This window comes from Eretmochelys imbricata, chromosome 1, assembly GCF_965152235.1.
Source record: "Eretmochelys imbricata isolate rEreImb1 chromosome 1, rEreImb1.hap1, whole genome shotgun sequence".
NCBI lineage: Eukaryota > Metazoa > Chordata > Testudines > Cheloniidae > Eretmochelys > Eretmochelys imbricata.
The window spans coordinates 298,274,985-298,297,866 of NC_135572.1; the positions used below are offsets into that span (position 1 = coordinate 298,274,985).

A 22,882-nucleotide genomic window follows, 5' to 3' on the forward strand; every position below is an offset into this window, starting at 1 on the left:
GATCTCCAAATATCCTAAAATGAAAACTATTTTTGAACTTTGCTTTGCTGTTATCTGGACCAATAAAGACATATTAAACCTTGGGATCTGTGTTAGATTCAGTCGTGCCTTTAGGCAGGGTTTCGTCAGGTCAGGCATTCTGTTCTCTATTTGATTCGTCCTATTCTTTATGTGGCACCCTGTACACTCACAGCATTATATAAACAACATCTAGATTCCGTTTCAAGCTTATTGGAAAACACCAGTTCCGCCATCTTTCAGAATAGCAATGTCCTTGGAAACAACAGCTGCCTCAGACAGAAATGGAATTGCATTTCTCAAGTCTGTTTCAGTAGCATCTCTCCATTGTCAGTCTTTGTGGATACCGAACAAACAAATTTAACCTTCTTCAATAAGCATTTATTTCTCCCACTTTCATACACAATGTCTGGCAATGTTTTTGGAAGCTATAGTGTGTATATTGTTACCCAGCTATTTTGTGTCTACTGAAAATAAATAAGCTTTACCAGGCTATTTTAGTTAGGAATGTAAATAACTAGCAATGGACAGAAACTCCTTCCTCCTTCAGTTTCTCTACTTGCTGCATGGAAAGCTATCTTGATAAAGTAGGTTGCTGGAGAGCCTCCAACTAGAACTCTCTTTCAATATTTCTAAATACATAAAAGGCATGAGACCTTCTTGAAGCAAACTTGACTCATTTTGGCAGTTGTGGACACCTTTGCTAAAAGCTGATCCAATTTGCTTTGAAAACAAGATGATCCTTAGGAGGTTCTACTTGTAGACTGCATCCCCCATGTACCAAATAGCCATTTCCTATGAAAAATGGTATCACTAAACCCAAAAAATACTTTTACATACACACACAAATCTCTCTGGTATCTCATTCTGTGGTTTGTAGGGAAAAAAATTCTAGTAGACAGACTGACACAATATAAATTTACTAAGCCACACTGTTCATCCCTTTTAATGAGAGGATCTAGAAAAAGCTATTGTGGGGACCATTAAAAACTGAGTATCTATTGCAAAATTGCTTTGCTGTGGTATATTCTAAACACAGAAAATATCACAGTAAAGACAATACTATGGTACATATTTTACTATTTAGTTGAACTAGCTCGTGAATTCATGCATGCAATTGTTACCATAAGGCATTCTTACATTTAGAGACAGAATAGTATTTAGGGAATTGACTAAACTACATACAAAAATACAGGAGTATTGAGAGTGTATAGCGCAGCCCAGGCCATATCATCCACTGAAGTGATTACAACAGTGCATATTAAATATTTCTTACACAGCAAAATAGTACCAGAGCTCCATGACTACTCTCACATACTTGAAGCTCTTTGTATAGACAGTATTATACTTATAAATCCCCTTTGAACGTTGACAACTTAAGCAGATTTTGAGAATGCTCAAAATTGCCACATGATGGTGCACACTTATGGCCTGATAAACTCACCGACTTCAGCTGAAGTTAATGAGAGGTACAGATGCTCAGCCCCTCAAAGTTATGCCCCAATATTAAACGGGAATGAAGAGAAGATTCTTTCAAATGGAGGGGGAAAATCTGATCCCAGATATGGTTTTTTCTCAGAAGTGTCTGCATAAGTCAAGGATCAGAAATTCTACACTGAAATATAGTTACACCATTTTTATACAATACATGTTTAATTAGCTTTAGAGCAGTTTCCTTGATAACAAACATAGCAATCAAGTGAAAGTTTGCATTTTTCAAAACACACATCTACCACCTTAACCACCAATAACCGAAGCCTGGTTATTTTACAATGGTCATAGATTATTTACATCTCTTCACAATCAAGTTACTCTGTACCATATAACTTCCAATTCCTGTTATCCTTTGATAGTGCTACGATGTTGGATAAAAGCAGCTCACACACACAAAATCTTTTTTATTTAAAAAATATTCTTTGTGAGCTAAGAACCGCCATCTACTATTTTTCCTTTGGAAATCTAGTACGCTCTCGTCTTCCTCAATTAAACTTTTCCATTTTTTATGGAAAGATTAAGTTATAATGTTATAAAGCTTCAGGTCTTCAGCAGTTTCACTGGACAGACAAATGACATACTATAAGGATAAATTAGTTTTGTCTGTTTTTATTGGAGCGGATAGCGATCCATAGATCTGCACCTGGAAGAGAAACTCTACATTCCTCGATCTACCCAGGGTCACACAGTAGACAATGTGCTACCTCTTCATCACCATCCTGCTACCTTCTGTGCCCAGTCTCTGTGGAGGAAGCTCTGCAGATCCTTGCATGGGGGAAAAGAGGAGAATAAGGGACACTGCACACTCTCTCACCCACACATGTGGAGAGTCTGACAAGCAGAGAGTGCAACCCTCTCTGCAGTAGTAGCACCAAATTAAAAACAAAACCTTTAATGGCCACGTGTAGGTGCAACCACAAACAAATGCAGAAATGCAAGAATTGCCTTACTAGAGAAGACTGGTGGTCCACTAAGTCCAGTGTTCTGTCTCCAACAGTGGTTCGAACCAGATGCTTCTGACGAAAGAGCAAGAATATGGGAAGCAGGCTCCTAGATCACGCTGGCACATCTGAACATTTTTACTCCCAGTCCTTTTTTGAATCTTTCTAAACTCTTGGCCTCAAAGCTATATGATAGAAGCACAATTGTGTTTATAACTTTATCTGAACAAGTGGGTCTCCGTTTTTGTTGAAAATGTTGCCCAAATGCATCTTTACACACTGTACTCATACTCTGACAACATCATACACAATCACCAAAACATTAAAGGGAAAAACTTCCAATAAAAGGTAAACTATTACTTTTTGGTGGGATGGGGATGGGTAAGGAGCTTAGACACATACTTAAAATATGAGGACATTCCTTTACAGAAGTGTTTTGGATGAAAAAGATTTAATGATACCATTTATTCCAGGATGGTCTGAGATACGTTTAGTATATGGTAGCAAGCTAGTCAAACAAGTGGGCGGGGGGGGGGGGGGGGGGGGAGATGAGTGGGGTAGCAGGGAATATTCCATCTATCAATGGCCAGTTTTGGAGAGGAAAGTTCTTTTGATAACGTCACAGAAATGACATTTTTCAATACACAACATCTCCCCCTAAGACACTAGATAAATGGGAGGAGCCCAAATTATTAAATGGCTTCATTTTGTACCTGCCAAAAGTGGGAGGAGGGGGAAGAGCTCTCGTTATCTGCAATAGTTTAAAGACTTTATTTTGATATTGTTAAAAGTTCTGTCATTCTGCTTGACCATAGTTCTCTTTTTCCTCAGTTAATGAAAACTATAATAAAATTATATTTTAAACTAAGGAAAATGATAGCAGGAGAATTTCAGGAAAGAATGCTAAAAAGTATAAATATTAGTGTAGTGAAGCCACCACTTACTATGCTTTTTGGGTGATCTATTTGCTGAAATGCTTCCATACCTAGATTAAAACAGAGAAGTACTGACTTGCTAAGAATGAGAGAGTCACTGCAAAAAATAATAATAAAGTTGATATCCATACAGACTACTATCCTGTAAGACTCCATCCTCTCTGAAAGTAGTTTAGAAAAAAAAGGGTGAAACTCAGCCCTGGGATAAGCTGGTGCAACTCCACTGACTTCAAAGAAATTGTACCTGCATGGGTAGTGGTTCATTTATTTTTTATTTTTATAGAAAAGCTTACCTGAAGGTCAGTGAAAATTAAACTTTTGATCTATTTTTGATTTTCAAAGGGGACAATTAACCTCCTTTATCATTTGGTAAAAATGAATTTTCCAAGATATTAATAAATTTATCTCTCATTTGTGCTTTGAAGTGCCGGTACCATTCTATAAGCTTTTTTCTCCTTTGAATTTTTTCTTGTAAGCTCATATTTTTCTCTTTTTCTAAAACAGCAGGAAGTTTTTCCCAGTTTTTAATAAAGATAAATGGAGCCCCCATGGTCTTTAGTAATTGCAGTGGAGCACTGTGGTATATAGATGAATTTCCACACTTGCCTGGTGTCATTACATCTTCTACAACAGGAACAGAGCCATATGAACAAGCTTCATAAATTCTATAGCATTCTGTATTTACTCCCACTGGGCACAATGTGAGATCACTCTGCAGCAATGCATCTTGATAGATTCTAAAACTTTCATTTGTTTCTTGAGGCTGCCACCTAGAAAAATAAAGAAGTTGACAATTAACATTACTTTTTCCCTCCAAGGGTAGATGTATTACAATGAAAAACAGAGATCAATGTTATAATTTTAGTATCGATAAATGTTGCAGAGCTGAAAGGTTTGTAACAACAGATCTGAGAATCAGTAAGGTTTTATGTTTCAACCCACCTATTCCTAAATATTTTTTTTTCAGGTCTTTATAGAAAAGTTCACCTGTAAGCTAGAAACTCCATAAGAACAGTTTTCAACTGAGGGCGTTTAAAGGAATCATTAATACTTCAAACACCAACAAAAGAGAACAAACATCTTTAAAAAAATATTTTGTATTTTGGAAGCCCATATCCATTTACTTCATAATGGAAACTAGAAGGTTATTAAGTGGCTCAAAAATAGGCATATGGAGATAGAATGCTCTGACAGACTTTTTGAAGCAAGAATAATTTCCCCCCCAAAATATTTAAAATCAGCAAGGGGATTTACTGTTCAGAAATGAGAACGTAAGGCAGCAATTGTAAATCTCTTCAATTTGCTCAGACAGTCCGAGGTACTTTGCGTGACAGCACTCTAGGCCATAGATAAATCTCTCTCTAGACCACGGGCCATCTGCAGCCCACAGAGAAGTGACCTATGCAGCCACCCTGCTGGCTCTGTCAGCTGCAGGCGCCGCCCCATGCAGCTCCCATTGACTGGGGGAGAGGGACAGAGATACCATCACTTGTCGCCGGGCAGAGTCAGCCATGGAGGCAGCATCACTTTTTTCCACAATGAATATAAACCAGTCAAAATACCGAACACCACTGTCTGATGCACACCTTGCTGCAATCCTGAAGGTTTCAACTGCTCAGTCACTGAGGCCAAACATCAACAAACTGACAGAACTGAAGCGTTGCCAGGTGTCTGGCAAACACTAAAAGCTCTCTGGCAGGCGAAGAATTGGATAAAGTTGTATGACATTTTATTATTTCTAAGAAATTCAAAATAAAAAAAATACAACGTAAACATTTTCTTTTCTGAACACCATCTTCAGTGACATTATTGGCCCTCTGGGAGGATTTGAGGACTGGCATTAGCCCTAAGGTAAACTGTGTTTGAGACCCCTGCTCTAGATTCTATATTAGCCTTTTTCTTAAGTTCTTTTGTCCAAATTTTCAGAAAAAAGTGTTAAATTGCCTCTAGTTTTATTAAATCCTTTTAAAATTTATAATAAAGGTTTTTAAACCTTCCATGAGAACAATCGTACAAGCTAATTAAGAGCAGAATTAATTTGTTTGGTTTAATCATGATGAGAGTCTACCCACTTAATAGTCAGAAAGACAATCCTGCTACAGTATTGAGATGGTCACACAATACCAAAAGCTTGCATTTACATTTTTTCCCTCATCTAGACTATGCAGGGAACCACATTTCCCAAGTCAAAACACATTATAAAGATGTTTTGGTGCTCTTGGGCCAGCGACCTCATACAGAGCCAAACCAGATTTAGTTCTACTCTGAATCCTTGTAATTTATATTCTATCAGTCCTTGTAATTTACCACCCAATCTTTATAATCTTATTCTATTGGTCTTGCCTCAGGGTTGTTTCTTTTCTTGGCAGTCTGCCTCAGAGTCCTTTTCTCAAGTCCCCTTCTATTTCTATGTTTATTTTCCAGTCTCCTCTTTGGTATAGTCATCTTCTTTTCAGCAGATTTCTCTGCCCGTGCCTTTATTGGTTCTGCCTTCATTGCATTCTCAGCTAAAGATAGTTATACACTGCAACTAGGGCTGTCAAGCGATTAAAAAAAATCAATCGTGATTAATTGCGCAATTAATCACACAGTTAAACAATAATAAAATACCACTTATTTAAATATTTTTGGATGTTTTCTACATTTTCAATATATATTGATTTCAATTACAACACAGAATACAAAGTTTACAGTGCTCACTTTGTATTTATTTTTGATTACAAGTATTTGCACTGTAAAAAAAGCAAATAGTATTTTACAATTCACCTAATACAAGTACTGTAGTGCAATCTCTTTATCATAAAAGTTGAACTTACAAATGTAAAATTATGTACAAAAAACTGCATTCAAAAATAAAATAATGTAAAATTGTAGAGCCTGAAAGTCCACTCAGTCCTACTTCTTGTTCAACCAATCGCTCAGACAAACAAGTTTGTTTACATTTGCAGGAGACAAGGCTGCCTGCTTCTTGTTTAGGGCGTTTGCATGGCACTGTTGTAGCCAGCATCACAAGATATTTACGTGCCAGACGCTCTAAAGATTCATATGTCCCTTCATGCTTGAACCACCATTCCAGGGTACATGCGTCCATGCGGACCGACACATGTTCATTTTAATTATCTGAGTCAGATGCCACCAGCAGAAGGTTGATTTTCTTTTTTGGTGGTTCGGGTTCTGTATTTTCTGCATTGGAGTGTTGCTCTTTTAAGACTTCTGAAAGCATGCTCCACAGCTTGTTCCTCTCAGATTTTGGAAGGCACTTCAGATTCTTAAACCTTCGGATAGCCGTAGCTATCTTTAGAAATCTCACATTGGTACCTTCTTTGCATTTTGTGAAATCTTCAGTGAAAGCGTTCTTAAAATGAACAACATGTGCTGGGTAATCATCCGAGACAGCTATAACATGAAATACATGGCGGAATGTGAGTAAAACAGCAGGGGACATACAATTCTCCCCCTAGGAGTTCAGTAACAAATTTAATTAACGCATTATTTTTTTTAACAATCATCATCAGCATGGAAGCATGTCCTCTGGAATGGTGGCCTAAGCATGAAGGCACATACGAATGTTTGGCATTTCTCTCATGTAAATACTTTGCAATGCCAGCTACAAAAGTGCCATGCAAATGCCTGTTCTCACTTTCTGGTGACATCTGTAAATAAGAAGAGAGCGCATTATCTCTTGTAAATGTAAACAAACTTGTTTGTCTTTGCAGCTGGCTGAACAAGAAGTAGGACTGAGTGGACTTGTAAGCTCTGAAGTTTTACACTGTTTTGTTTTTGAGTGGTTATGTAACAAAAAAAAAATCTACATTTGTAAGAGATTGCACTTCAATACTTGAATGAGGTGAACTGAAAAATACTATTTCTTTTATCATTTTTACAGTGCAAATATTTGCAATAAAAATAATATACACTTTGATTTCAATTACAACACAGACTACAATATATATGAAAATGTAGGAAAACATCCAAAATATTTAAATACATTTAAATTGGTATTCTATTGTTTAACAGTGCGATTAAACCTGTGATTAATCTTGATTTTTTTAATTGCGATTAATTTTTTTTAAATCTCATGAGTTAACTGCCATGAATTGACAGCCCTATTGCAACTTTGAAGACTTCTTCCTAGTTTTAAATTCTTCCACATATTTTAATAAATTAACCCATCTTAAAAATAGATTATTATTCATACACTGAATATGGAAAACTGAAAACAAATCAAAATATAAATTTTTCACATAAAAATCCTCTTAGTATTATTTATATTTTAAATGGAGTAAGTATTTCATTAAGGGTGACAGAACTGGCACCTTAAGCTACAGTCCTATTTGAACCCTGAAAATCTTTGTGTATCCTTTTTGTAAACGTATATGGCTTACATATGTTAATTCTAAAATGGCCTGTGTGTTTAATTCTAAAATCTGAAATTCTAAAAAGAAAATAATTCTTTTTGAGATGGTATCAAGTGATCACATGTAATCCCTCAATTGTTTACAAAACTAGAAACACCTCAACAGCCATATCACTCCTTCCTGCAGTCCACCCTTTCTCCGCTTAGAAACTGTACAAAACTTTATTATAAGTTTAAATAATCAAAGAAAGACTATTCAGAATTTTTAAAAGCATCTCCTCCTTTTTAAGGGAATACCTATCTAATCCTGCCAAGGTTTCAGGTAGAAGTTGTTAAAAGCAAATTAAAAGTACCATTAGAACCTCTTTCAGTTAGTCAGAAGATCCGTTCTATGTCCCGAAGACAGAGAATGAACTATATTGTTTAGCTGAAGCTAGCATCTTTATACGTGGTTGGTGACGTAAAGTTCTGGTTTCATGTCCCCCTCTTCTGGTAGGTGGATAATAGCCACAGGATGTATGACACCGATTTTGAATACCCACTGCCCCTTCAACCAAAACCAGGTATGTGCGAGAGAAAACAGGACTGGCTGTATTATGTTAGATATTTCTTTTAAAGTATTTCAAATCATAACCACAATGTAAAAGTACTGCAGCACACAAGGGGTTAAGGCATCCAAGATCTGTATGAAAATCTCAGCTCAGCAAGGTTAATTGTTTTAAGTTTGACCATTGTCATTATTTATATTATTTTATTCATAACATATTTTGAAAGATGACAGCAATGATCTAGGCAAGGGGCTTTGAATAATTCAGCTTGCAAACTATACATTTACAATCATAAATAAATCATAAATCATAGCTCTTACTGTTCTCTGGCTGCAATCCAACAGAATTTATCAAGCCCGTCTTGTTTCAAAACTTCCATTAGGTTCTCCCTAGATGAATTCTTATACACAGTTCCTAAAAAATTACATAGATATGATCTTGGAGAACGTAGCATTGACCAGTTGGGCTCTACCATGGGGAAATTCCTATATCTGTAACAACAATGCATACATTAGATGTAAATATTTTTATGTCAAAGGAAAAAGATGGATCTTTGCACCAGTTCATGTTTATGTAGCAGATTTTAAGAACTGAAATAGCTTTGTAATCAGTTCCAATATTTAATTACTGACTGAATTAAAAAAAACAAAGATAGCCAAACACTGATGTATAATATTTATCATTATCCCTTTGTTTTTTTCCCCAATTCACACCCTAGAAGATCCCTAACTTATTTTTGACAGCACCAAGTGGAATTATGTTCACATGCTACAGAATGCTCGTCTAAAAGCATTCTGTTTCTATAGCAGCTGTTCTCAATACTACCACTTATTTTGGCTGAAGTTGCTGGGTTAGTGGTTCCTTTGGAGTTGACGTCTCAGTTATTTGAATCAGCTGAAAGCGTATGCTGTAAAAACAATGCCATTGGTATACTCCAAAATGAAAACTCAACCCTGTCCCTAAAACCTGTGCATCTTCATCAATTTAATCTTTGAATTCAACTTAAAGTCACTAATTTTAGTTATAACAGCACCAATGGTTCAGCTAAAGAGCTGGCACAGTTGTCTTCATTATGTAGAGCTAATTTACCGTACCTTTGTTTGTTTGTTTTAAATTGCATGTCCCTCTTACAGCTGTCACATTCTCAAAATTAGCTATGATTTTCTTTATAACTTTGTTATTTTTAGAGAGTGGGTCAATAATACTGCTAGTTTCTCTTCTATTTCTATATTCTTTCTACATTAGTACATTAAGGAAACAATTTTGAAAAAACCATACATTGATCACAAAATTTTCCTAGTTTTAAAACAAGCCTTTAGTCTTACTCCTGGGAGAATTCTGTGCCACTGTGCATGCACAGAATTCATGTCCCCCGCAGATTTCTTTGCTCCCCCAGAGAAAATTGACTTTCTGATGGGGGAAGCAAAGGGAAGCCACAAGAACAGTCACATAGCCTCCCCAGCAGTATGTTTTGGGTGCCCAGGTCAGCCAGCAGAGAGGTAGATCACCGTGGGGCAGAGGGTGGGACTGGGGAAGACCCGGCTGGTGGATCCTACCCTGCACCGGGCTCAACTGCAAGTCCCGGCTGGGCTGGGGAGGACGGGACTTCCTCTTCCCCTGCACAGCATGAAGGGCCGGGTCAGACCCACCCCCAGATTTCTCCACTTGCTGCAGGAAGCTCTGCTCCTCCGCCTCCCCACTTCCTGCACTCATCACTTCTCAACTGCAGGGGAAGGGATCACTGTACAGGGAGCTGCTCCCGCATCTGCCCAACCCCCAGACCTCCTCATACTCAGACCCTCATGCCAAGTCTCACCCCCCAACACACACCCAGAATCCCCCCAGCCAAACCCCACTCTACCTGCATCTGGACCATCCCGACGAGCCATCCCACTCGGATTTCCACCCCACCGAGTCCCAACCAGCTGCACCTGGTCCCCATCCCACTGAGCCCCACTCCCCCAGCATCTAGACTCCCCCTCTGGGCCCCCCACACCAAGACCCCTCTGCCGAGCTCTATCCCTCCTGATCCAGCTCCCCCCCCCCGCTGAGCCCCAACCCCCTTTACTTGCCCCCCCCCCACAGAGTCCCATTACTGTTGCACCCATAACCCCGCAACAAGACACTGTGCATTCAGATCCCCCCCACACCTGGATCCCCAACTGAGCAGCCTGCACCCAGACTGACCCAAACAGAACCCTCTCAACCCACACCTTGATCCCCCCCACATTGAGCCCCTCCACACTTGGATCCTGCCAGGCTGAGCTCATACCTGGTGCGCCTGACATGGAGGGGCAGGGCTATGGGGTGTTTCTGGGGCAGGCCCAGTCCTTGTTCTGTGTCAGGGTTGGGTGCAGCCTCACCGCTGAGTCCATGTCCCAGGGGAGAGCTGCAGAGTGATCTCCCAGCTCTGTTCAACCAGTGGCCTCTGCTCCCCAATGCCATGCTGGAGCCTCCACATTTATTTGACAAATAAAATTTGCAGAATTTTAAAATATTGTGTGCAGAATTTTTAATTTTTTGGTGCACAATGCCCTCAGGAGTACTTTAGTCCATCCTCACTTTCCTTGGCTCCTCCACTGCCTTTGGTACTGTTGATCATACGCACCCCTTCTGAACATCTTATTCCCCACTCCCACCCAGGGCTTTCATGATTTTGTCCTTTCCTGGTTCCCCTGCTATTTTTTTGGACAGTAATCCAGCATTTCTTTCAGAGGTTCTCTCTCTAGGTTTCCTACCAGACTTTGTCTTTGTCACTCTCACCCACTCTTCATTTGAATAATTGCATCCGTTTACATGGCTTTAACTTCCACTTTTACATCAATGACTGTAAATCTACCTTTCCACTTCTGACCTCTCCCTCTTTTTCTCACCCCTCAGTCCTGCATCCCAACCTACCTCTAGGGCATTTCCTTCTAGTTGTTTCATTGTCATCTTAACATGTTCAAAATTGAATTATATATCTTTCCTTACAAACACTGGTTCTTTGCCACTGTGGAGGCTCCATGTTTACTTTCTGTCAATGGCATCCTGAGCAAATTTCCTTTGGTTACAATAAAACATGTTTTCTAATGGCCAGCATTGCAAATTCAACATGGATCTAAAAATTAAGCTTTCTGGCTTGCATTATCACTATTGATAATAGAGATTCTGCAGTTTGAATAGCTCTGTTAAGACAGGAGTAAGACCGGAAAGAATGAAGATAACTCTCCCATAGCTATATCTACTCTACAACACTAACAGGATTAAAATGTAGTCTTGCAATAAATTTTTACATCTTACTATGATCCCAGAGTTTACCAATTACAAAAATGCAAGGGGTATCAAACCCCAGTTTACTAGCTACAAGAGAAAGAAACACCACCCCCAACATACCCCCAGGAAAAAAAAAAAAAAAAGCACAATCAATACATCCAAACTGGATTCCCTTTTTAAGCCCCAGGCCTCTTACTGAAGTGTCTCCAACTCTTTCCTGCAGCAGAGCTTTCCACAGACTTCTCTCTGTAAAATCTCTTTTTATCCTGGAAAAGGGTCCCAGCCTGCCCTCATCTTAAAAGAGAGAACAATCCATCACACTTACTTTTTGCCACTAAAATTGTAGTCTAGGCTAGTCTGGTTCTTATTATGTGTTCAGAGTGCCTTTCAGCACGAAAAAACATACAAGATGACTTGTATCGGCATATTAACATTTCTTCGCTAGTCATCCCCCAACCCAACTGTGGAAAGCTATATCATTTGTAATGTTGTTTAATCCTTATGTAAATGTTAATAGTTGGTAATGTCAGCAGATATGGCAAATTTGACTGTGAACAGTCGCAAGAAGCAAATTGAACACACTCACTTTTAAAAACATGGCTGCACTTTAACTTCCGAATTATCTTTTGCCTTTAAAATTTCTGAAGCTTAATTTAGATAGTCAAAACCAGCAGCATGAACCAAAGTCACATTAACAGTTTTAGACAGAAATTATATAAAATGTTTTATATATAAAATGTTTCAGATATAAGGTTACAGATATAACTACTAAAAACAAAAGGCATGTACAGTTCATGCATAACTGATTCCTTAAGTGTAATTTGTTTATGTTTAACACTTACGTAGCTACTCCTAAAGGCCACTGGAAAATATCTTCTTCGTTTACCCAGGTACAGTCGTATACTACAAAAAGTAGTTCCACAAATCCTCCATGTCTTCTCAGGTATGGATGAATCCATTCATTGTTACACTGTTCACTTCCAAGCAGCACAATGGCAACATGCCTCAGCTTGCGAGTTTGTATTAAAGTTTGTGCATAATTCAACCACTGAGTGGCGTAAGTGATCTTTGCTTCCTCTCTTCCATTCAGAACTAGAACCACATTTTCAGCTTCTACTGAAAAGTATCCCGGTACTACGGCTGGACCAGTGATGAAACTGTGAATAATAAAACACAAGCACTTAACATCTTCTGAGATATGTTACCAACTTTCATAAATATTCTGTTTACTGCATTGTAAACCATCTGCCTGCAGTGTTTAGAGGTTTTGTTTCTTCATTAAAACAGACATTATGTACTGTGAAGTATCTTTGCTATTGTGGTTTCAGAGTAACAGCCGTGTTAGTCTGTATTCGCAAAAAGAAAAGGAGGACTTGTGGCACCTTAGAGACTAACCAATTTATTTGACCATGAGCTTTCGTGAGCTACAGCTGTAGCTGTAGCTCACGAAAGCTCACCAATTTATTTGAGCATGAGCTTTCGTGAGCTACAGCTGTAGCTGTAGCTCACGAAAGCTCATGCTCAAATAAATTGGTTAGTCTCTAAGGTGCCACAAGTACTCTTTTTCTTTTTGCTATTGTGATAAATTTCAGATGTACAGAGTCTAAAACTACAATTTAAACTTTATTAAAGCTCGCATTGGCCATTTACCTGAACAATAAAGAGATTCAAAATTAATTGCAAACACAGTATATTGCAGGGACGTCAGAACCTTTACTATAGTCAAATACTGAAAAGTCTTGAAAATCTGGATGAATCCATTGAAACCAGGCAGAACTCCCAGAATAATTAGTTAGGGTATGCTTCGTCATCTGTGAAATAGATCATAAACTTTTATTCTTTTCAAAAAGAACAGAATACAAAATACCACCATAGGGACTGAAAACCTTCAGTTTCATGTAAGAAATGAGAAATCTGTAGTACTGTATTATGACAGACACTACTATGAAAGGAAGGATGGTCCAGTGATTAGGTCACTAGCTTGGGACTCAGGAGAACAATGTTCAATGCTCTGCTCTATCACAGACCTCCTATGTGACCTTCATCTCTGTGCTTCAATTCCCTACCTGTAAAATGGGCATAATAGCACTTTTCTAATGGGAAGGGGGATTGTGAAGACACATACATTAATACATTTTGAGGTACTCAGTTACTACAGTAATGGGGATCATTACAGTGCCTAAACAGATACTGCACTTCACCTTTGTTTAACCATCCAAAGGCCTGACCTTGCAAACACCTATGCATGTATGTAGTCTTATTGAAGTAAATGGGACAACACACATATGTGAAGTTAAACATGTCCATAAATACTTGGGTTCTGATCTTGCAAACAATCTGGGAAGCAAGTTGGAGTTAATGTTCTAAAAATTACCAGAGTGTAACTTATAACTGGGAAGGTGGGTTATTCTTAAAGTCAAATCTGACTATGTTCTCCAAAGTGTTTTTTTTTTTAAATTTACATTTAATTTACATTTGCCTGCGTTGTGCAGGAGGTCAGACTAGATGATCATAATGGTCCCTTCTGACCTAAATATCTACGAATTTGAAAAGTTCTAGGGAGGTTAAATTATTCCTCTGAAAATTTTTGGGGTAGATATATCATGTCCTGTTATGCCACCATATTCTGCATCAGTGAGAACAAAGAAATACCCTGAAGTTTATTTACGTGCCCATTTTAACTGGTACTTTGGCAATTATGTCTTTAGAGTTAGTATTTTTAAAAAATACCCATATAAAAAGGTCTCAGAGCCCCACCAATAATTTACAATAGCGCACACACTCCCAGCAGCCTATAGACTATAATAACAATAATAATAATAATAATACATAAACAAACTCCATGAGCCAGCAACATTAAATAGTCAAATACAGATAAAAATTTATTTCAGCCAGCCAGTAAATAAAAAGGAAAAAACCTTGGTATTCCCACATCACACCTAAGAACATACCCTCATCCTTCCCCACAAAATCCTATTAAACATACAGATTTTGTATTGTGACTGGAAGTCATCAAGTTTGGGCTATTTCGGATTAAGGAAAAACAGACTAATCATAGATAGAAGGAGAGAATTCACATTTTTATACTTGATGCAATAGGTTATAATTAACCTATCCCAATTTTTGATTTTTGCTGTATTGGTACTTTCACTTTTTAACTCTGTATTTTGGAAGTATCTGAATAGGTTTTGCTTAAAACTGAGACTTTGCAAACTCTTCTCCTCTAAAGAAGTTAGGATAATCTGGTTGCACCCAGAAGACAGCTTATTTAAATGCCAGTAAAGAAGTCCTTTCTCCCAATGAGACAGTTTCTTAATATCCATGTAAATTTGTTAAGTATTATTCACCTGAAACTGACAGATAATTTAAAGAAGAAAATGTTTTTAACCAGTCAAGATTCTAAAAACCCATCCATAAGCGTAGCAAAATATTTCTTATCACTAGTTAAAGTCAAGGCTTGACAAATATTCTCTTGTCCACACCAAATAGGAAACTTTTCTGGGAGACTGACATCAGTTTATACAGATTCTAAGTTTTGGTTTTTAAAAAAGATTCTATTCATGAAAAGAACCTTCCAAACTTCCATTCCATTCAAAGATAAAAGGATGCACCGCTATCTGCCTGAGTCTGCAGATGGACAGCTCCTGTACTGCTACTCAGAGCTTTCCCAAGGTGCACTAGCATCACTCAGAAGGCATTCAGCCACTTGCAGGATCAGGCTTTAAATGCATACTTTGTACTGAAGAGTTCTCTTTCTTTAAGAGTCATAGAAAAGCCATTCTGAGCATTAAAAGGCTTAAACTAACCACTATTATTACACTACTGCAAAGCACTAAGGGTCAACCTTTGTAAACTGACTATTCTAAACAAAGTGCTATAATAGGTTAGACAAGTCAAACTTAAATAAGGTGTAATTTAAAAAAACCCAACCTTATATGATACTACTTGGAAGGATGGCATTTTATGATTCACAATGAATCCATCTACCCTGAACTTGCTATTTCTGGCAATTCTATAGATTGGGTTAAAGCAAAGTACAACGACAGCAGGAACACACAAATTCTAAAGAGAACCTTACTTTAAAAAATATTTGTGAAAAACAGCAAGAGTATCTCAAACCAAGTTCACTAATTTTATCATAAAAAGATGCTGTAAAAGAGCAAAACTACTCACTTCCATGAAAACACCATTAGCTTGATGTTCTATTTTATGTATATGTTAGGGATAGTTTAACAAATTTTAAACACTGATGTGCCAGATGAAGAGCACTGTTACATTTTACTATACAAAACTCAACACATTGCCTTTATTATTCTACCTTGCCTTTATTACATTCAGCAGTAATGCAAGGGGCAGCTTGTATCCTGCAAGACATTGGCTTCAGCAGTTAGCGTGATGCCTGAAGCCTATGAACTTTGGCACAGATAAATGGCCCAACAGTAACCACTATGTTTTGGGGAACCGGAAGTAGAGCGTAAGGGAGAATTTTGTCCAGAATGACATCAGCCAACCACAGAAACGTGCTAACACCAGCTTTTGGAAAGTTTTGGAAAGACCATCCAGTCATAAGAGTGCCATACCAATTAACTGATGTATAGGATAATGAGTTCAAATCATTAATATACTAACCTATAGAAGAAGGGCACCTCAACATTAGTAGACTGAGGAAATACAAATAAGAAAGAGGGGGAAATACCCCTACTGAATATGCATTACACATAGGGGTGTCAGCGTAATGTATTATAAAAGTTACATCCCAGCCTGTGGGCAGTAGGAGAGAGAGATGTATCCTTGGGAGGTGCCAGAATGATGCCCACTGGTGAAGATGAGGAAGGTGATGAGGAACATAATGGCTAACATTTCAGGTTGTTCTGCAAGAGATGGTGTGAATATGGATGTGCCGATGTACTTTCTGTATTATTCTATCTACCTTATTGAGCTGAAGTGTTTGTGACTGTGCATTTTTAAAATAGCCAACTGCAAAGTCAAACATTTAGGAACAAAGAATGTACATCACACTTAAAAGATAAGGGAGCTGTATTTTGGAAAGCAGTGACTCTGAAAGTGACCTAAAAAGGTCATGATGGTCAACTGAACATAAACTCTGGGGGCTAAGAGGGCAAAAATGATCCTTGGGTGAATAAGCCAGGGAATATCAAATAAGAGGCAGGGAGGTGATATCACCACATCTAGCATTAGTGAGGCCATTTTTGGAACACTGTATCCAGTTCTGGTGTCCACCTTTAAAGGGTTCAGAAAAGAGCAACAACAGTTAGTCAGGATCTGGAAAAACTGCCTTACAGTGTGAGACCAAAGAAGTTCTATCTATTTAGTTTAACCAAGAGAAGATTAAGAAGTTACTTAATCAAAGTCTTTGAGTACCTAGGTGGGAAGAGATTTTTGATAGCAAGAGCCAAGAGCTGGAAGCTGATGCTAGACAAATTCAGACTAGAAATAAGGCATAATTTTTTAAAAGTGAGGATGTTTAAATACTGGAACAACTTACTTAGGGACATGGTGTATTTGTCTTCACTTAGACTGGATATCTCTGTGAAATATATGCTTTTGCTCAGTTATGGACTTGATGTAGAAATTACAGGGTGAGGTTATATGACCTGTGTTATAGGGGAGATCAAACTTTATCATCATAATGGTTCTTTCTGGCCTTAACACCTATGAAATTATTAATATCACTTCTACAAAGATAACTAGTGTAAAATTAAGCCTGGTGAATTTCTCTTGTGGATCATCAGGTGTTTATTTCAACCTACATACATGATTTTATTTTAAAAAGTGACATGGTCATATTCTGTAATGAAAAAACCCCCAAAACTTTTCTAAACTGATGAATTTCACCCTGTGAGACTGTACCTCAGATCAAAGGGTCCATGCAAGGCCCTGAACATCACTTAAGCTCTTATGTGGGGGCTTAAGTGGTGCATAGGTCCTTGTGCAGATGAATAAAGTTGTAGAGACTACAACTGTAATCTGTAGGTGGGAAGAGTGGCCACAGAAGAGGGTGAATTCCAACCTTGCCAGCTTGCACTAAGTTCTCTGCACAAAGCCTACTCCTTCTGACTTTAAGCAGTGATGGACAATAGGATTGTTCTTGTAATTTCTAGAAATTACATTTTAAATTAAACATCAAACTGTCATACAGAACATATTTAACACAAGGTCTGAAATTAAGTATGGCAATAAATATGTTCATGGTTGGTCAGAATGAATTACCAAAACAAGCATTATTGTTATACCATTTATCTTTATAATAAAGGTAATTTATTACCATTTATTAAAATATTTACAGTTGTTGGAGTGGAAGGGATAAAAATATACAACTGGACACCTTTTCCTACAGTGTTTCGGCTTTCAACACAGAGACTGCTAAAGTCAACATAAGAGAAGGTCAGTGTCATGCAACTGGTACCTGAAATGTGTTTTTCCTCCCTTTATGCTTCCTTCTCTCCACTGAGCAGTCACATCAGCAGGTTCAAGCAGACCTTCAAGAATATGTTGCCAGAGGTAAAGACCTACACAAATAATGAAGAGCTGCTGGAGTACTTGGTGCACACATGGCATCTCTGTCTACTGTAAAAATCATACCAAAAGAAATTTTTCGGGAATTGTGTGGCAATGATGGTGAGATGTGGGTGTCAAATTTTCCTATTTAACATGGACTGGTTGCTCCACCCCCCAAAAATAAACAAACCCACCCCAATCTTTGGAATTAGAAAGGGAGGATTTTCTACATCAGGCCAACATTTGGGCAGTTATTTTTTAAATCGTAGACAGTGTCCTGTTAACTGCTGGACAGGAAAACAAAAAATGACTGTGTAAATATCATATTTGTTAAAATGTTAAGCATTATCAGCCTTAAGACAAGTACATTTGTCACAAGATGACTGGCCCCTTTAAGAAGCAAGGGGGTCCAGTGCACCTGGACTGACTACCTGCTGCCCAGTTGGGCTTAAGGGAAAGCATCTGGACCCTATAAAGGCGGACACAGCTGGCTGGGGGGTGCCGGGGGAGGGAGACTAAGCCCACACAACACACTCCACAGCAGCTCCCCATTCCAGGTTTTGTGAGATGGCACATGGAGCCTCAGCTCTACTCAGGTCCTACCAGCCCATGCAGCCCTCACCCAGCCTTGTGGGACAAGAGCCACCGCTGAAGGGTGAGCAGGGGCAGGCTCACTTTCCAACTCTCCCCACTACCCTGGCCTCCCCTCTGCACTGGGAAGGGATTAGGGTTGCAGTACTAGGGCAGAAGGTGGTGTATATATGTAATGATGGGTCACAAAAGAAAAGAAAAGACAATGTAGTTGATGAGTAGTCTTAGTAAAAAGTTTGGGAAGGGAACCAATCTGCACAACCCACATAGTGTTTCCTTTTCTCAACTTCTGATCTAGAAGTCAGCATGAAAAATTATTGATTAGGACTCTTCAGGTTTTTGTATCACACTATGTGCTCTGGAATGAACAATGCAACACTATGTAATTTGCTTGGGATAATCCAGCAAAGAGTTCCTGACAGCAGTATAGGATAAGAAAATGATCAAAGTATGCCAAAGAACTGAAGTTTGTTTTTATTGTGTTGTTTATACAGTTCTGAATAATAAATACTTATCACTTATACCAGGCTTTTCATCCATAGATAGCACAGTACTTTAAACAGGTAAGCAAACACTGTTATACTCACCTTTACAGAAAGGAAAAGAGAGACACAGAAAGGTTAAGGGACTTGCCAAGGTCACCTAGCAGTATTAAACATATTAATCACAAATGCTTACCAATGGCTGCTTTACCCCAGATCTGCACTTTAAGGTCTGTTTGTTCTTGCTGGGATTTCATATTTTTTAACATTTGAAGGTTAGTTTCATATCTCTGCTGTGAAGCAATCTGCTCATTTTTTTCATCTCCTTCCCAAGGATTCCATTCTTCATTTCCCAAAGAAGAGCGTTCTGTGTTTAAAAGACACACATTTTGCATTAAGAACCTCAGGTCTACAAATCTACTCCTAATTGTTACAGAAATAACAGGTCTCTTTTTAGTAGATGTTTTCTAAACACGCTTATGCCCAACCATGGCTATAGCATAGCTTGCATCTATGCTCATTGGGCTAGTCTACAGTGACAAAAATTAGACTTTTAATTCCCCACAGGTAGCAATAGTGGAAGCTTTAGTGTAGACAGGGCTCAGGTCTGCCTGCGCAGTATTGGGGCCTACGTTTGGACAGCTCTGCTGGGTATCTATGGTGCTACCACAATAAATAGTGAATTTTTTAATCCAGGGCATGAGGAATTTTCTTTGTGGAAGTTCCTGTAAGCAACTCCTGCAATGAAAGATTGAAGTGGGGTGGGGGGAGAGGGAAGAGAGACAGAGAGCGCGCGAGAGAGCGGGAGACACAAAACAACCAAGACAGACCTGTATTTTCCATATTATAGAAACTATATTCAAGACTCAGGAAATATGCATTTTCCACCCAGGTGACTGATGTGCATAAAGTTTCGTCTCACTGATGACAAAATACAAAAAAACTGTCACCAAAGTTAGGAGAGTGACTAGCTTCAGAAGCCAGAACACTAAAAAGGCCTGTATTTAATCATCTGAATTGATGGCTAGATTAAGAACGACTGTTACGACAGTAAAGCCTCACATATTTAAAACAAATTGGCCCTAAAAGGAGAAAATTTCAGAACAAACCGGCACCATGGATCATGTACATGCCATCAAAGACGTGGACCTTATCAACAAAAGCTTCATTGTGCTGCAGGCATTGTTGGATCATATTAAAGAAGTTCTGTATTAAAATCACAAATGAGTTTGATTCCCCATATTTTAAATTCTAGGGTATTACTAATTAAGAGGTCTCTTGGTTTTTGGTACTGTTTCTCTCCCTCTATGTGTGAAACTTGCAAGCTGCTAATTGTGTTAGTACATTCTAAGACAGAGTCTGTTCTCAAAGCAATTCACAGAGAGAGAGACTCAAAGCAATACTCTAACAACAGAAACAGCACCCAGAGACTCCCTGCCCTTTTGTTGTATTAACAATTGTGATTAAAATAGAGAGAGAGGATGTATGTGGATGGATGCTTGGTGTGGATAATAACTGAATGATCAGGGAGGTGCCAGCCTAAGAATCCAGTGTCCATCGGCTGAAGAAAGCGTCAAGTGGAAATAATCAGAGGACCCCCAGAGGGCAGACTGGAATCCAACAGCCTCAAGAATGGGAGAACCAAAGAACAAGATAACATCTAGCAGCACCGAGCCATCAGGAATGTGCTATCTGCTGATTGATTCAGCAACAGCATGATGAAGCAATTCCCATAGACTGGCATAGGAAGAAATTCCTATAAAAATAGACTCTAAAAAGTGAGAACTTTGGGGTCTGATTATGCAAACCAACTTCCAGGAGCACCAGATGAGCATCTGACAAGGCCCTGCTCCCTCCTCATGTCCAGGCCACCTGCCCAGTGGCTTGGCATGAGCAACTCTAAGGCTGGTAACTATGATAACCACCTTGCAGAACCTGTGTGTGTGTGTTTGTATGAATGAATGTGTGAATAAATATGAGATTGAATGGAATGTTATAGCTATAACTAACTGCTTACTATGATTCTTTCTGTATTCACAATAAATGTGGTATTCTGCCTTTTTCCCTTTAATAAGATCCTGCTGGTTTTTATTTTATTGGTATAACAGCATTACTGACCTTTACTGCTGAAGAGCGAATTCTTCCAAGCGTAGATATAAACATACACCGATTTTTGAGCAGGGGCCTCTCACTAGCAATTGAAACATGGGGCAGGTGCCTCCACTCAGACCTTATGAGTGGCTACTAGCTAGGGTGACCAGACAACAAATGTGAAAAATCGGGACTGGGGGTGGGGGGGTAATAGGAGCCTATATAAGAAAAGACCCAAAAATCAGGACTGTCCCTATAAAATCGGGACATCTAGTCACCCTACTACTAGCTAACCCTCATCAACCCAAAAGGCTTAGCTTAGCTGGCTGCCCACTTCTCCAGCTTGCTACATAAGCGGCACCTCTTGCCGCGCCCGGGTGGGAGCAAAGCTTCTCCTCAACCCCTTTGTATTAAAGCCTAATCGCCAGGAGCCTCCCGGGGGCTTGCCCCGCACTGGGCATTAGCAGCCCGGTTACCAGCATCTCCGGGCGCCAGGCCCGGCACTCGGGGCGGGTATGTCACAGGACAGGAGCCAAAGGGGCCGGAAGGGACCGCAGCGTCCCCTCACACCGCCCCTTGCTAGATAGCAGCAGCTGGCGCCCAGCGCGGCACCCGCTTTCCTCCCGGGCACGCGTGACAGCGCAGCCGCCGGCCGGGCCCCTGCGCCGCGTTACCTCTGCCGTGCCGCTGCTGCTGCTGCTGTCGCTGCCGCCGGGGGCCGCCCCGGGAGGCGGGCGGGCGCCGCGGCCGCAGGAAGACGCTGTAGGCGGCGTAGAGGGAGAAGAGCAAGTAGGCGGCCAGCAGCGCGGAGCAAAGCCGCTTCCGCGTGGCCCGCATCCTGCCGCAGCCTGCAGGCCGCTGGCCGGGCTGGCCAGGGCCCGCCTCCCGCCCCGTCACGCGCCAGCGCGGGGGCGGCGGCGGCGGCTGCTGCTGCGGCGGCCCCCGCCTGCCTTGGGGCGGGCGGGGAAGGGTCGCGCTGGGCCGGAATTGGTCCAGCCAGCTGCGGGACTCTCCACCCCGGTGCGGCGGCCCTCCAAAACCCGGGCCCGGCCCTTGGGGCCCTCGCCCGCTCCCAACAGAAGGCAAGTTCCTGCTGCACAAAGCAACCGCAGGAGCATCCCGGCTCAAGAGCCAGATCCTGGGCTCTTGGCAGCTTTGGGCCGTTTGAATTGTACAACGCAGAAAGCAAGGGGAGCCACTCCTGCTTGCCTGGGAAAGTCTGACACCTCCTGGTACGAAATCCCTGGAAAAAGAAACCTGAATCATAGTTCCTGGATCTTGCTGGATCCTGATATATTCTGGCCCCAACCACCACCATCTACAGTGTAAGTAGAGAAAAAAAGAAAATGTAGCAGCTCCTAGAGCGCCAGAATATCCAGACCCTGTTGCAAATTGGTCTATTCTGCTGTATCCAGCCTAATTAAAAGAAAAATACTCCTGACACACAAATTAAGGCAACAAATAGAAAATAAAAGGAGTACTAGTGGCACCTTAGAGACTGACCAATTTATTTGCCACTAGTACTCCTTTTCTTTTTGCAAATACAGACTAACATGGCTGCTACTCTGAAACCTAATAGAAAATAAGTCTAGTTGCTTCTATTCCACTGCAAAAAATCCAGGCATCCCTGCTCAGTAATCACAGTAAAAAC

General features: G+C 39.9%; 1 protein-coding gene across 3 annotated transcripts; it reads right to left on the reverse strand.

Annotated features, from left to right (window-relative positions):
• Positions 1 to 455: 455 nt before the first annotated feature.
• RXYLT1 (ribitol xylosyltransferase 1) lies at positions 456 to 22,106 on the reverse strand. Of its 3 annotated transcripts, none has more exons than XM_077833535.1 (6): positions 21,906 to 22,106; positions 19,337 to 19,507; positions 17,976 to 18,078; positions 12,391 to 12,705; positions 8,614 to 8,784; positions 456 to 4,158 (listed from the first exon to the last, which is right to left on the reverse strand). In XM_077833535.1, exons 1-6 carry the CDS (start codon positions 22,066 to 22,068, stop codon positions 3,738 to 3,740), a joined length of 1,344 nt encoding a protein of 447 aa, XP_077689661.1. In that variant the 5' UTR covers positions 22,069 to 22,106; the 3' UTR covers positions 456 to 3,737. The 3 variants fall into 3 exon arrangements, with proteins under 3 accessions (XP_077689661.1, XP_077689681.1, XP_077689671.1); XM_077833555.1 differs by lacking the exon at positions 21,906 to 22,106 and adding an exon at positions 21,259 to 21,312; XM_077833545.1 differs by lacking the exon at positions 8,614 to 8,784.
• Positions 22,107 to 22,882: the final 776 nt, after the last annotated feature.